We start from the raw sequence: 14,129 nt of genomic DNA, 5'->3' as shown, positions 1-14,129 counted from the left end.
TGGAAATCCTCCCAACCTGCCTGTCAAGGCAATAAGAAGGGGACAGCCTCCTGGCCCACACTGTTTGACTTGGAGTGACTCACTCTAATCTACAGGCTCTGGTTTCGGACCAGTGATGTGTTTTAGGAAGATTAGTCATGGAAACAGACAGAAGCAGATGCTTTGTCTCATGCAACGCCAGGCCTAAGAAAGCATCAAAGCCTTAGCACAGCATCCCAAATTCATCAAGATTTCATTGCATCTTAAACCCTTCAGCTCCAGAATTATCTCTATTAATTAATGGAGAAAAACACATAGTTTTAATTTTTGCTTGTGTTTACTTCAATAAACTGCAACAAAAACCTTTATTGACTTGGTACTCAGCTGTCCTAACAATGCAAAGTTAGGTACTGGAAGTATTCCATGTTCTGATATTTAAAAGTGGAAGGGTTTGATCTACACAATTTTCTCATCCTGATCAGAAGCAAAGGAATGTGTAATAATCGATCCATTTATCTTTGCAGTTTATGACCCAGCTGCTCCTGCAAAAAAAAGCATCAGAAACATGAGGTCAGTCAGCAAGAAGTGAACTCTTTAGTAATCTTTTAGTGACTGAAGGTGTTGGGATAATCTTTTCCTCTCTTCAAAGTTCACTCCTCTCCTCTCCTGAAAGTCTTGACTCTTTCTGAGAGTGAAATAACTCATATAGAGCTCACACAGCAATCATTGCCCATGCATGTGCCTTTTTCTAATTACTCACAAGTTGTGGGCATCTCAGGCTAGGTCAGCATTTATTGCTCTCCCTAATTGAGGCAATTAAGAATCAACCATATTGCTGCAGAACTGTAGTCACATGTAGGCCAGGCCAGGTAAGGATGGCAGATTTCCTTTCCTGAGGACCATGAATGAACCAGATGCGTTTTTCCTAACATTCATCAGTAGTTTCATGGTCATCATTGTTTGATCTTTAATTCTAGGAATTATATAACCTATAATCACTATAAATTCTAGATCTTAAATTCAAATTCCATCATCTGTCCCCAGGACATGAGCTTCATGATTAACATTGAAATGACAATACAATTAAGCCATCACCTTTCTCAATGTCTAGGAATGCTCTCAAAATTCTACCATATTGAACTATATCAGGCTTTCCACTAAACTTTGACTCCAAAAATCACAGTCAGTCTGTACTTCTAAGTATAAACAACTATACATTTCTGTGATACCAATGAACAAATAGAATTAGAGAGTTTCCAACAGCAAAGAAAGAGGCTATTTAGCATCTTATGTGCTTGTCGGTTCTCAATAAGAGCAAAGCAAGTTGTTTCACTCGCCTTCCTTTATCCTGTACCTCTGACGCTAAAAAGCTTTCTGATTAAACCCATTCTCCTCCTTTTTCACCAGACCCCACGACAATGCTCGTTTTCCCTTGTGAAGATTAATGGACTGGAAAATATCTCTGTCACAAAACTTTCTCTATAAATTCAATGATGAACACATTTATTGCAACGACAATTTTCAATGCATACTCTCTAACAATCAGTATAACTCTTTCTCAAATAGTGACACCCAGTGGGATCTCAACACTTGATCAACATGTGGAGATGTGGTCACCATTGACCTCACTTGCTGCATAGGATGGGGATAATCTTGAATCCCCAAGAGATGAACTGGGATTAAGGAACAGGATGAAAGATGAGAAATGGTGTATTGTACTGTCACCGCGATTCTCTTGAAGAATAGTTGTAACAACAGAATCAATCACCATACAGTATCCAGTCATGGTGGGGGAATAAAAATATTTCAACATGTTTTCACCTCCTTCAATAGCAGCCTCTTTCCTACTGACCCGAATGCAGCGAGAAGACAATTCTGCAACATTCAGAACTGCTTTTCCTCCAGGCATTTCTCTTCACTTTGGACACAGCCTCAAACTGTGCCAGACCCTCAGTAGAATGGGCTGCCACATTGTCCTAATGCTCTCACATCGCTCACCTAATAATGAGCTGCAATTGGCCACTTACCTGTGACTGAGTGGTCACAAGTTGGCGACTGGAGAGGGTGTTAGACAAGAATGTTCTATAAGGACACACATTCTCCACTGTGAAACAACTCATAAGATACAACCCCTTGCTTTAGCCCTCCCTACCATGCTCTTCCCTCACTGTAACGTAATTTATAAAGTGTACCCTTCCTGTAACATTGTAGAACATTTGGGGTGGCACGGTGCCTCAGTGGTTAGCACTGCAGCCTCACAGCGCCAGGGCCCTGGGTTCGATTCAAGCCTCGGGCAATCGTCTGTGTGGAGTTTGCACATTCTCCCCATGTGGGTTTCCTCCGGGTGCTCCGGTTTCCTCCCACAGTCCAAAGATGTGCAGGCTGGGTGGATTGGCCATGCTAAATTACCTGTAGTGTTCAGGGGTGTGTGGGTCACAGGGGGATGGGTTTGGGTGGGATGTTCCAAAGGGTGGTGTGGACTTGTTGGGCCAAAGGGCCTGTTTCCACACTGTCGGGAATCTAATCTAATCTAAAACGCACACACACCCTCACTATAAAACTCTTCAACACACCCTTCACTGTGACACTCTACAAAACACCTTCATTGTAACATTGTCACTGGAACATTCTAATAACACACCCTCAGTGTAACCCTCTATAACACACATCACTAGAACAGTCTATATCACATTCTCTCATTATAACACTCTCTCACTGATAGGCGAAATGCCTGTTTATAATTGACTGTTAGTGTGTGCCCATTGTACCACCAAAGTATCTGAATTGGATGCAGCAGCATTCCATCACACAGTTATAACCTCAATACTTAAACGCAAAGTGACAGAAAGATAAACATCAAGACTTGAACATACCAGGCCTCCATTCCATATTTGGCCACTATTTTTGCAGCACATTCAATGCTAGGTTTCAAGTTATTACTCAGCAGCTCTGTATTAAGAGAAGAAACATGGTTTTATATGAATCGATCATGAGAAAGAGCTCAAATGCAAGATCTTAAGAGTCCCAAATATTTGAATGCAAGTTAAAATAGTGTGGATGCTGGAAATCTGAAATAATCACAGACATTGCCAGAGAAACTCAGCAGGTCTGGCAGCATCTGTAGAGGAAAAAACAGAGTTAACGCTTTCTGTCTGGTATGGCTTTTCTTTAGAACTGTAATGTGAAGAAGAGTCAGCTTCAAAATATTAAGTTTTTGTCTCTACAGGCACTGCCAGACTTTCTGAGTTTCTCCAGTGTTCTTCTTGTTACTTTTGACTTTAGGGACTGAGGGTAAACATTTCAGAGTGGGTAGCGACTGGAAGGAAGTGGGTTTATGTGATAAATGGGGAAACAGCAGCGAATGAGGGGGGTATAATTTCAATGTTCAGAAGTGGTAGTGCCTCACAATATCATTTAAGATTCCCTAAAGAATTCACACGCCGTGAATCCACTTTGATCACATGTTGCAGTGTAATTTGAGCTTTGTGGAGCAAAGCAAAGCAAAGCTGGAAACCAGTAATGGCCAATGTAACCAGCTGACCTGTTATATTGAGCTTCTTTCCAACACACGGCTAGAAAGACTGAGACGTTTAGCAATTTCTACATTGTGAAATGGGTGGTTTTTGTTGACAAGGTACAGCTGCACTTTTGTGTGTGGGCGTGTGCACATGTTGTGGAGATCCAGATTTAAATTCTCTGTCTGGACAAAGGGTGGAAGAGTCATGGCTTTCAGTAGAAAATACCAGCAATTGAGTAACTCAGATGGGAGGACAGAAAATAGTTCTGTTCCTTTTAAAATTACTTTATCATGTTGCTGGATAAGACCAAATCTCTTTTCACATGCAAGCACCTTCTCTGCAATACTGCTAGTGTAGTTGCGTCGGGCAATATGTCAGGATTTTGGGATTTCATATCAGGTAATGATGATCTGAACAACCTGTTAATGGGTCTATGCTTCAATGGCTGAGTGGAGAACGTTGGCCAGGATATCAAGGCAGGTTGATGGTCACTTCAACCAACATCTGATATTACCTCATGTTTGATTTCTTGACCTGTTTAAGCCAGCGTGGGAGAAACTTTGTGCAGTGTAAACTAGGTTAACTACTCACTAGCACATCATAGTCATTTGTTTTAAATTGCATTTACTAATAAGTATTTCTGAGACTGACACTGTCCCAGCTCATATACCATTACATGCGATCCCACAGCCGTTTTCAGAGTTTGGAGTTCTTCCATCATCACACCACCACTTGCTACTGATCTGAAAGATCCCATATTCTGACGCCCAGGCCTTCCCATTTCTTGTCTCATGGCCAATTTCCGTTGTGTTGTATTGACTCTCATGGTGGGCCAGGCACACCCCTAGAATGAAGATGAATGCAAGACGCTTTCATTTGGAACAACTGACAAACACAAAAGTGGTTCTCGGTTTACCTCACATTCTGGAGGCAGGTTACAGCAGATTTTGTCTTTGCAGCAATCCTGGGGTGAATTTCCTGAACTTCAACCGCTCACATGTGACTTAAAGGCAAAATGCAGGAGAGGGAGGAAACAGAGAAGAAGCTTTGCACTTATATAGCAACCAGACATCAGAAAAACAAAACTTGCTAATTTGAGATAATGGGAACTGCAGATGCTGGAGATTCCAAGATAATAAAATGTGAGGCTGGATGAACACAGCAGGCCAAGCAGCATCTCAGGAGCACAAAGGAGCTCTCTGATGAAGGGTCTAGGCCCGAAACGTCAGCTTTTGTGCTCCTGAGATGCTGCTTGGCCTGCTGTGTTCATCCAGCCTCACATTTTATTAACTTGCTAATTTGAGCTCAGCAGAATACCCCACAAACAGTAATATGAGGACAATCAGGTCATTGTTTTTGTTGTGTTGTTGACTGAGGGGTAGATACTGGCCAAGGCATCGGGGACAGCATGCCAGTTTTCCTCAAAAATGTTTTTTTTCTATTTGCTTGTGGAGTATGGGCGTTGCTGGCTGGCCAGCATTTCTTGTTGCAGTATTTCGAGCTTCTGATCTGCTCTTGTAGCCACTCAATAATGTCATGGGATTGTTTGCTCCCCTTGGGGATGTAGGTGGGACCTTGGTTCAATGTCTCATCCGAAACACAGTGCCTCTGACAGTAGGGCACTCCTTCTCCTGGATTTGGTATTTGAGACTTGGTTTCAAACCAAAATCTTGTAAATTAGGTGCAAGCATGCAATAGAGAAACAGTTGATACACATGAGAGAAAATAATGAAAGAGGGAACTAGGAGCTCAGTGTAAGATATTGGCGTTCCCATCCATAGTCAGTTGAAGATAACTATTGAGGGAACTGGAGCAGTATACAAGATGGAACTTTATTTTGCAAATGAAAGTAGAAAGTGCTGGAGAAACACAGGAAGTCAACAGCATTCGTGGACAGAGAGGCAAAGTTAATGTTTCATGTCGAATGCTACTCTTCTCCAGAGCATTTTGTTAATTGTTTCTTGTTCCCTTGAGGATGGGGATTGCTGCAGAGATTTAGTTCATGGACGTTTGTAACTATTACCTTGATGGAGTTCCGAATAGGAAATTCATCAATTTTTATACAAACATCACAGCTAAAACAATCCTGCCTTTATCTCAGGCGGAGCATTGCAGAGAAGTCAGAGATGCAAACAGAGAAGACTGGAAATCCTCAGCAGATCCTACACTGACTAGCTGAACCTCCCAACATTTTCTGGTGATATTCCAGACTTGTTAAACATAGTTAAACTTGCATCTGTTTCAGAAATGAAGTAGTTCTCTGTGTTTTGTTGCATCATTGTTCCTTTAAATTACACATATTCCACAAAGGTTTTAAGTTTTATTTTCACAATGTTTGCCTATGTTGGTGGTCATTTCATCTGCTTGATTTTAAATTTTACAGGCAGAAAGCTTGAGATAAGTCTGACTTACTTTTAAACTTGTGAATTGCTCTGTAATTTGTGGAATGAGACATGCAGAGGTAAAAGTAAGTTAGTCAGACCAATCCTTTGTAAATTACTCTTTTGTCCCCAGATAAAGTGTTGTGTCAGTTTCTGGTTGCTACACTTTGGGAAGGATGACAATTGAGGATGCAGAAGATATTTTCAGCAACAACTCATCATTTATATATCACATTTGATGCATTAAAACCTGCCATCTTTTAATAGTACAGGACTTGAACACTGCTGAGAAAGTGGCGGGCTCAGTTGACAGTCAGGAAGCCAAATGCAATGTTAGCATTCATTTCAAATGGGTTAGAATACAAGTGCAGAGATGTACTGCTGAGGCTAGATAAGGTTCTGATTAGACCACATTTGGAATATGGTGAGCAGCTCTGGGCTCCATATCTAAGGCAAGATGTGTTCAGCTTTCCTGCTCCTCTGATGCTGCCTGGCCTGATGTGTTCATCCAACTCCACACTGTGTTATCTAAGAAAAGACTTGTTTTGTTGAATCTTTTTGTCTTGCATTCACCAGAATAATTTGCAAAAACTAACAATGTAAAGGGAGAATAATGTTTATACTGTATGAGTTTGATCAGTTAGATATATCTGACAGTTAACTGCCAAGATTTCACAACTTCACATGAAGAAGGAAAAGTGTGCTTGTGTCAAATCGTGAATACAATTGAGAAATGAGGAGAATAGAGCAGGTTCAGAGGGGCAACATACAATTCCTACCGTGCAGAAAGAGGACATTCAGCCCATCAACTTGCACCTGCACACTACAGGGCAATTTAACATTGTCAATCCACCTAACCTACACAGCTTTGGACTTTTGGAGGAAACTAAATCCACAGAGATACAGGGAGAACGTGCAAACTCCTCACAGATGGTCACTCAAGGCTAGAATCAAACCCAGGGTCTGGTGCTCTGCAGCAGCGGTGCTAACCGCTGAGGCATCACGCTGCCCAAATCCTATACCACAGAAGGCTATAGATGCTCAGTCTCTGCATATATTTAAGTATTTCTATATATTTAATCTGCAGCATGTGTTCTGTCATGGATCAAGAAGGCAGCTCGTGGTGAGAAGCTGTAGAAGCAAAGGGCATCTAAGAGAAAAGACTGGCAGCCAACATAAAGCGGAATTTCAAAATGTTCTATAGGGACATCGATAGTAAAAGAGCAGCTAAAATAGGAGTAGGGGTGATGAGAGGTCAAAAAGGGGATTTGCACATGGACAGATGGAAAATGGCTAATGTATCAGTCTTCCGTAAGGAGGTAGTTGCTACCCAGGCCATGGGGGCAGAGGTAGGAACTCTGTCCCTAGAAGAGTTCAACATTGATAAAGAAGAAGTCTTGGGTAGACTGTGGCGAGTTAAAGTTCATGGGCCACTGGGATTGAGCAGATGCATCCAAGGATTTTGATGGAAATGAGTGTGGGAATTACAGGGACAATGACCATAATGTTTCAATATTGCCTAGACTCAGGGAGGCACCAAAAGTGGGGAGATCTGCAAATGTGTTGATTTTGTTCAAAAGAAATTGTGACATTAAATCCAGTGGTTGTAAACCAGTCAGTTTCACTTCTGTGGTGGGAAGCATCTAGAAATAATTATTCAGGATAGAGTTTCTCATCCCGTGGGAAGAGGTGGGCTAATTCAGAGATGTCAGCAAGGATTTCCAGATAGGAAAATCGTAATGAACTAATTTGCTGGAGGTATTGAAAGAGGTAACAGAAAGGGTCGGTGAGGGTCATGTTGATGATGGGGTGTATTTGGGCTTCCAGACAGGTTTTGAAGCAGTGCCTCACACAGACTTATGCGAAACATTATAGCTCATGGAAATAAAAGAGCCAGTCACAATGGAGATACACAACTGGCTGAAAGACAGGATACAGAGAGTCCTGGTTAAATTTCACGCCTGGAAGAATGTGTAATGGAGTGCTCTGGGTATTATTATTGGAACCCTTGCTTTCAATGATTCATATTAATGATCTAGATCTGGGTGAGCATTAGAAAATTTTAAAGTTTGCAGAACAATCAAATCTTGGAAGAATTGCAAATGCTAAGGAGGGTAGTGAAGAATTTCAAAAGGAAGTTGACAAGTTTGTGGTGTGGGCAGATCAGTGGCTGATGTTATTCTGCGCAGAGAAGTGTAAGGTGAAGAACATTGAATGACAATATAAAATAGGGATTACTATTCTAAAGGGGCTGTGTGAACAGAGGAGCCTGCGTGTATATATATTGAAGGTGACAGCTGAGGTGTGGGACAGTTTAATAAAGTGTTCTGTTTCCTGGACTTTATTAATGAGGTCATAGACTAGAAGAGCAAGGAGGTGATGTTGAACTTGTGCAAGACATTTGTTAGACCTCAGCTGGAATGCTATATCCAGCTTTGGTGACACATTATAGGAAATAAATGAGTGCATTAGACAGAGTAGAGAGAAGAATTAACAGAATTGTTCCCAGGGTCGAGAAACATCAGTTTGGAGAGTAGTTTGGAGAGGGTGGGACTATTATGCTTGGAGAGATGAAGACCTGATAAAGGTTTTAAAAATCATGGGCTGGAGGGAGGAAGTGTTCTTGTTCATAAAAAAATGAAGAATGAGGCCGTACAGATTTGACATGACTTTCAAAAGAAGCAAATGTGATTTGACAAAAACCATTTTAACACAACAGATGGTTCAAGTCTGGAATGCTCATTCTGGAAGTGTGGTAGAGGCAGCTCCAGCTGAGGCACTCGAGGGTCATGATGCTCATTTGGAGAACTGGCGCAGACACGATGTGCAGAAAGATCTCCTTCTGCACCGTAACATTTCTGAGAGGCTGTGGGATAAGCTGTTTCACACGTTCAGCACTACTTGAGTGATAAAACTTCCCAGGCATTTTTACAGCAGCATTATCAAATAAAGTATTAAGGGAGATCATCAAGAGCTCCAACAAAGAGGTAGGTTTTTAAGGAAAAAGTGAGGGGGAGAATTTGAGAAGTGTAGAGAGTGGAGGGGGTGAATTCCAAGCCTGGGTAAATTAAGGGCTCAGGCACAGTGCGAGGGGCAGCGGGAACATTTCGGAGGGTTATAGGTTTGGAGGAATTCACAGAGATAGGCACCAGGCTGCATAAGGATTTAAAAACAGGGATGAAAATCAAGGCCAATGCCTGTGAAGAGAAATCAAAATTAATGTTTCGGGTCTGGTGATCTTTCTTCAGACCATATGGTAGTTAAGAAAAAGTCAGTTTATATGCAGAAATTAGGGTGAGGAGAGGGGTTAAGAGTTAAATGATAGGTGGGGAAAGAGCCCAAAGAGAGAGGAGAGCAGTTGGATAGACAAAGGAGTGGATAATGATAAGGCTCTGGGGACAATAACTGTTAATGGGGACTGTATGTCCCTAGAACTGTTGTTGACAGGATCCTCAACCAGATCTGACCCATCTCCTTTACTTCCACACTCACCGTACTCTTCCCTCTTGCAGCAGCGACAGGGTTCCCCTTATCCTCACCTACCATCCCACCAGCATCCACATCCAAAAGATCATCAGATGCCACTTCTGCCACCTCCAGCAAAATGCTACTCCCAGACACATATTCCCCTCCCCTGCCTTCTCCACCTTCCACAGGGACTGTTCCCTCCCGGACACCCTGGTCCACTCTTCCTTCACTCCCAACATGTCCCCCACTGCCCTATAACACTTTTCCCTGTAACCGGCGAAGGTGCAACACCTGCCTACTTACCTCCTCCCTCCCCAGTATCCAAGGGCCCAAACACACCTTCCAGGTGAAGCAACACCTCACCTGCACTTCCCAGAATCTAGTCTACTGCATTCGCTGCTCTCAATGTGGTCTCCTCTACATTGCAGAAATGAAGCATAGACTGGGTGGCTGCTTTGCAGGACATCTATGTTCTCCTCTCACAAAAAGACCCTGAGCTTCCAGTTGCCTGCCACTTTAACACGAGGGTGATAGACAAATGGCATATGGTATATGTTTGAACATGGACTGTGAACGTGGAGACATTAGCTGGCATCAAGTTTAAAGTGAGGTTAGAACATGGTAGACCTAATGCATGAGAAAAATGAAGCCTGGAGGTTAACAGGGCAAAAGTGAAGATTTCATTCACAGTTGAGCTGAGGAACTGGCATTAGTGGGCGATGCGGAGGTAGAAGTAAACAGACATAGTGATTGCATGGATAACTAACTGGAGGTTGATGTAGGGGCCAAACATTCTATACTTCGCTAAAACTTCTCACAATTCCAGCATCAGGCGATGCCTAATGGCATTACCACTTGACTGTTAAACCAAAGGCCCAGATAATGTTCTGGGGACCCGGGTTTGTATCTTGCCATGGCAGATGGTGGAAATTGAATTCAATAAGTGTCTGGAACTAGAAGTTTAACAATGATCATGAATCGATTGCCAATTGTAGGGGGAAACCAAACTGGTTTGCTAACATCCTTTAGGGAAGGAAACTGCCATCCTTACCTGGCCTGGCCTACATGTGACTCCAAGCCCACAGCAATGTGGTTGACTTTAAACTGCCCTCTGGGCAATTAGGGATGGGGAGTAAATTTTACTCAGAGAGTCGTAAAGGCGTGGAACGCCCTGCCTGCCAATGTAGTTAACTCAGCCACATTAGGGGCATTTAAACAGTCCTTGGATAAGCATATGGATAATGATGGGATAGTGTAGGGGGAGGCGCTTAGATTAGTTCACAGGTTGGCGCAACATCGAGGGCCGAAGGGCCTGATCTGTGCTGTATTGTTCTATGTTCTAAATGCTGCCTGGCCAGTGATGTCCTCCTCCTGTAATTGAATAAAGAAAATAAAAAATCTTTCCCAACTTGTGAACAGTTTCAGCACAGCAGGGCATGATTGTGTTTGATATGATCCAATAAAAACAGGAACTGCTACACAAACAGCTATGGTAGCCTTTGTGGAGGCAAAATGGGGTTAACATTTCAGATCCGGTGACTCTCCTCCAGAACACAGTTATGTGTTGTATCATTTGTGGTCTGCAGCCCTTAGGCTAAGGAAATGACCAAAAGGTTTAGCGTGTGAGAGATTAATAGTTTTAATGTGAACTAGAATGTTCGAAAATAGTGCCGGAGATACAAAAACTAAGCAACTAGAAACATTTAGTTTCCTTTGTCCAAAGATGTTTCAGGCAAGAGGTGTTTTTAAAATTTATGAATAATTTGATTAAATGAATAAGGAGTAACTCCTTCCAATAGGAGAAAGACCAAACTCCAAATGTGACAGACTTAAGAGAAATTCGTGATATAATTTCCTTTCCTATTCAGTGATGTCTCACGGTCTGGAGCAGATCAATAATACCATTCAAAAAGGAGCTGGATGGAAAATTGGAGGAGAAGGTAGAGTATGGGACATGAGAATAATAACATAAATAATTCAGAGATCCAACAGCTGCACAATAGGTTGACTGGCCCCCTTCTGTGCTGCATCTTTCTGCGAGCATATGTCGTTAGGGCTTGGTGGGAAGCGATCAAAAGGAAAGATCTCTCCCTGACTTCATCAGTCCTGAAGTTTGGCTAAGATCAATGTACTCAGTCTGGGCTAGGTTAATCTATCCCCCGGCTCCACTAATGTAACATGCAATTACTCAGTGTCAAAAAGAATTACAGGGAAAAGTCACAGCCAACATCTGCAAGAGCATTTGGCCCTGTCTAAATAGAACAGACAATAATTACTTACAGTCTGCCACACTGTAGTGGGTGAATTTAGTCAGAATAGAATCCTTTATAGCTTCAACAACTTGACATCGTGAAAGGATTTCGGCACTGGAGATCATCAGCAGGGCACTGAGAACAATAACGATCTTCATTGTCCTGGTAGGAGATGTGTCTAGGTCTGGTTAAGGTTGCACTTTTATACAAGCTTGTGTCTGTGGTTATCGGTTGCACCAACTTAATTAAACAGGAACTTGGAAAAACATCAAGTGTAAACTGTGTTTCTTAGATTAATGCCTAACTCCTGAATGGTAAGCAGTTGTTTAACAAACAATGTAAGACAAGTCAGGGGATGAAGCAAGTACCTTTCAGCCTGGCTTCATTTACTTTAGCCCCAGAGCAGAGGCATTGAGAAAGTGGAGACATTGAGAAAGTCATGAATGATTCAGGCAGCTAATAGCACCCATATTCTGTTACACAGAAGATATTCTACAGATGGGAATAGAGCATGTTCACCAGAAAATCTCATTGCGAGGGTACAAATGAAGTGAGAGAATAAAAATTGGAAATGAGGCAATGGTTTAAATTGTTTTAATCATTGGGAACAATGAAATCAAGTTGTGTAACATCATTCAGAATAACAAGGGCCTGACTCAGGCATATGTTATCCTCTCTTCCCTTGTCAGCCTTCCACAGGGACTGTTCACTTCGGGACATCCTAGTCATTCTCTCCCAAAGTTCCCCACAGCCTCACCTGCCCATTTACCTCCTCCCTCCTCAGTATCCAAGGGCCCAAACACACGTTCCAGGTGAAGAAACCCTTCACCTGCACTTCTCAGAATCTACTCTACTGCATTCACTCCTCACAGTGTGGTTCCCTGCACACTGGAGAAATGAAGAGTAGACTAAGTGACTGCTGTGCAGAACATTTACATTCTGCTCAGCAAAAAATACCCAGAGCTTCCAGTTTCCTGCCACTTTAACACACCACCCTGTTCCCTGGCCAACATCTCTGTCTCAGGCCTGCTGTAGTGTTCCAGCGAAGTTCAGCACAAGCTGGAAGAACAACACCTGACTTTCAGCTTGGGGACCCTGCAGCTTTCAGAACTCAATATCAAGTTCGATAATTTTGGGGTGGCACGGTGGCTCAGTGATTCACACTACTGCCTCAAAGCTCCAGGGACCAAAGTTTGGTCCCAGCTTTGACCGACTGTCCGTGTAGAGTTTGCATGTTCTCCCTGTGTTTGCGTGGGTTTCCTCCGGGTGCTCTGGTTTCCTTCCACAGCCCAAAGATGTGCAGGCTAGGTGGATTGGCCATGCTAAATTGCCTGCAGTGTCTCCGGTGGGAAATGCAGGGATGTGGTAGGGGGTGGGTTGGCCTATGGAGGGTCAGGATGGGCTGAGTGACCTGCTTCCATAATGTTGGAGTTCTATGATCCGCAAAACTTTAGGGCCTGAACTCTACCATGTCCTTACTCCAATGCCCATGACCTACCCCAACCCCCAAAACCAGGCCTTGTTATCACATAGGCTGCTGTTATGTATCACTCATCTCTAGCCAGTAACAGTCCCCATTAACAGCTTTTCACCCCCCCACCCCCCGCCCTAGACAAATTGTTATCCACACCTTTGTCTACTCAACTGCTCTTCTCTCACTTTAGGGTCCATTTCTACCTGTCGTTTACTCCTAACCGCCTTCCCCCACACTATCTGCTGCATATAAACTGACATTTTCTTAGCTACCATCAGTTTTGAGGAAGGGTCACTCAACCCAAAATGTTAGCTCTGATTTCTCTCACAGACGCTGCCAGACCTGCTGATCCTTTCCAGCAATTTCTCGGTTTTTTTTTCTGATTTCTAACATCCACAGCTCTTTCAGTTTTTATTTAACTTGGCAATGTATAGTCATAGAGTCATAAAGCACGAAAACAGGCCCTTTGGTCCCACCAGTCCACGCTGAACATAATCCCAAACTAAGGTAGCCCCAACTGCTTTCTCCTGGTGCATATCCTTCCAAACTGTCCCTATTCATGTACCTAGCCAAATGTCTTTTAAACGTGATAATTGTACCCACATCCACCATTTCCTCAGAAAGTTCATTTCACACATGAACCATCCTCTGTATAAAAAGCTTCCCCCTCAAGAGTTTAAGTTTCTCTCCTCTCACCTTAAAAATGTGTCCCCTAATTTTGAAATGCCCCATTGCCCTATCCTAAGGAAAAGACAAGCACCATTAACCCTATCTGCACCCCTCATTATTTTATAAACTTCCATCAGGTTGCCTCTCAATTTCTTACACTCCAGTGATAAAAGTCCCAGCCTATCCAGACTTTCTTTATAATGCAAACCTTCCATACTGGGAGGTGATAGCCTAGTGGTGTTATCACTGGACTGTTAATCCAGAGACTCAGATAATGTTCTGGGGACTGGGGTTTGAATCTCCGCCATGGCAGATGGTAGAATTTGATTTCAATTAATATCTGGAATTAAGAGTCGAATGATGACCTTGAATCCATTGTCGACTGTTG

At 42.7% G+C, this 14,129-nt stretch overlaps 1 protein-coding gene across 1 annotated transcript; it reads right to left on the bottom strand.

The window, feature by feature from the left end:
- Positions 1 to 297: 297 nt before the first annotated feature.
- Positions 298 to 11,787, bottom strand: LOC125456793 (lysozyme C-1/C-2-like). The gene is made up of 4 exons (XM_048540201.2): positions 11,627 to 11,787; positions 4,168 to 4,341; positions 2,853 to 2,928; positions 298 to 521 (listed from the first exon to the last, which is right to left on the bottom strand). The coding sequence occupies exons 1-4, from the start codon at positions 11,754 to 11,756 to the stop codon at positions 458 to 460; spliced, it is 444 nt and encodes a 147-aa protein (XP_048396158.1). The 5' UTR covers positions 11,757 to 11,787; the 3' UTR covers positions 298 to 457.
- Positions 11,788 to 14,129: the final 2,342 nt, after the last annotated feature.

This window comes from Stegostoma tigrinum, chromosome 12, assembly GCF_030684315.1.
Source record: "Stegostoma tigrinum isolate sSteTig4 chromosome 12, sSteTig4.hap1, whole genome shotgun sequence".
Taxonomy (NCBI): domain Eukaryota; kingdom Metazoa; phylum Chordata; class Chondrichthyes; order Orectolobiformes; family Stegostomatidae; genus Stegostoma; species Stegostoma tigrinum.
Note: the sequence above shows the minus strand (reverse complement) of the source record. Positions and strands in the feature narration are given on the sequence as shown.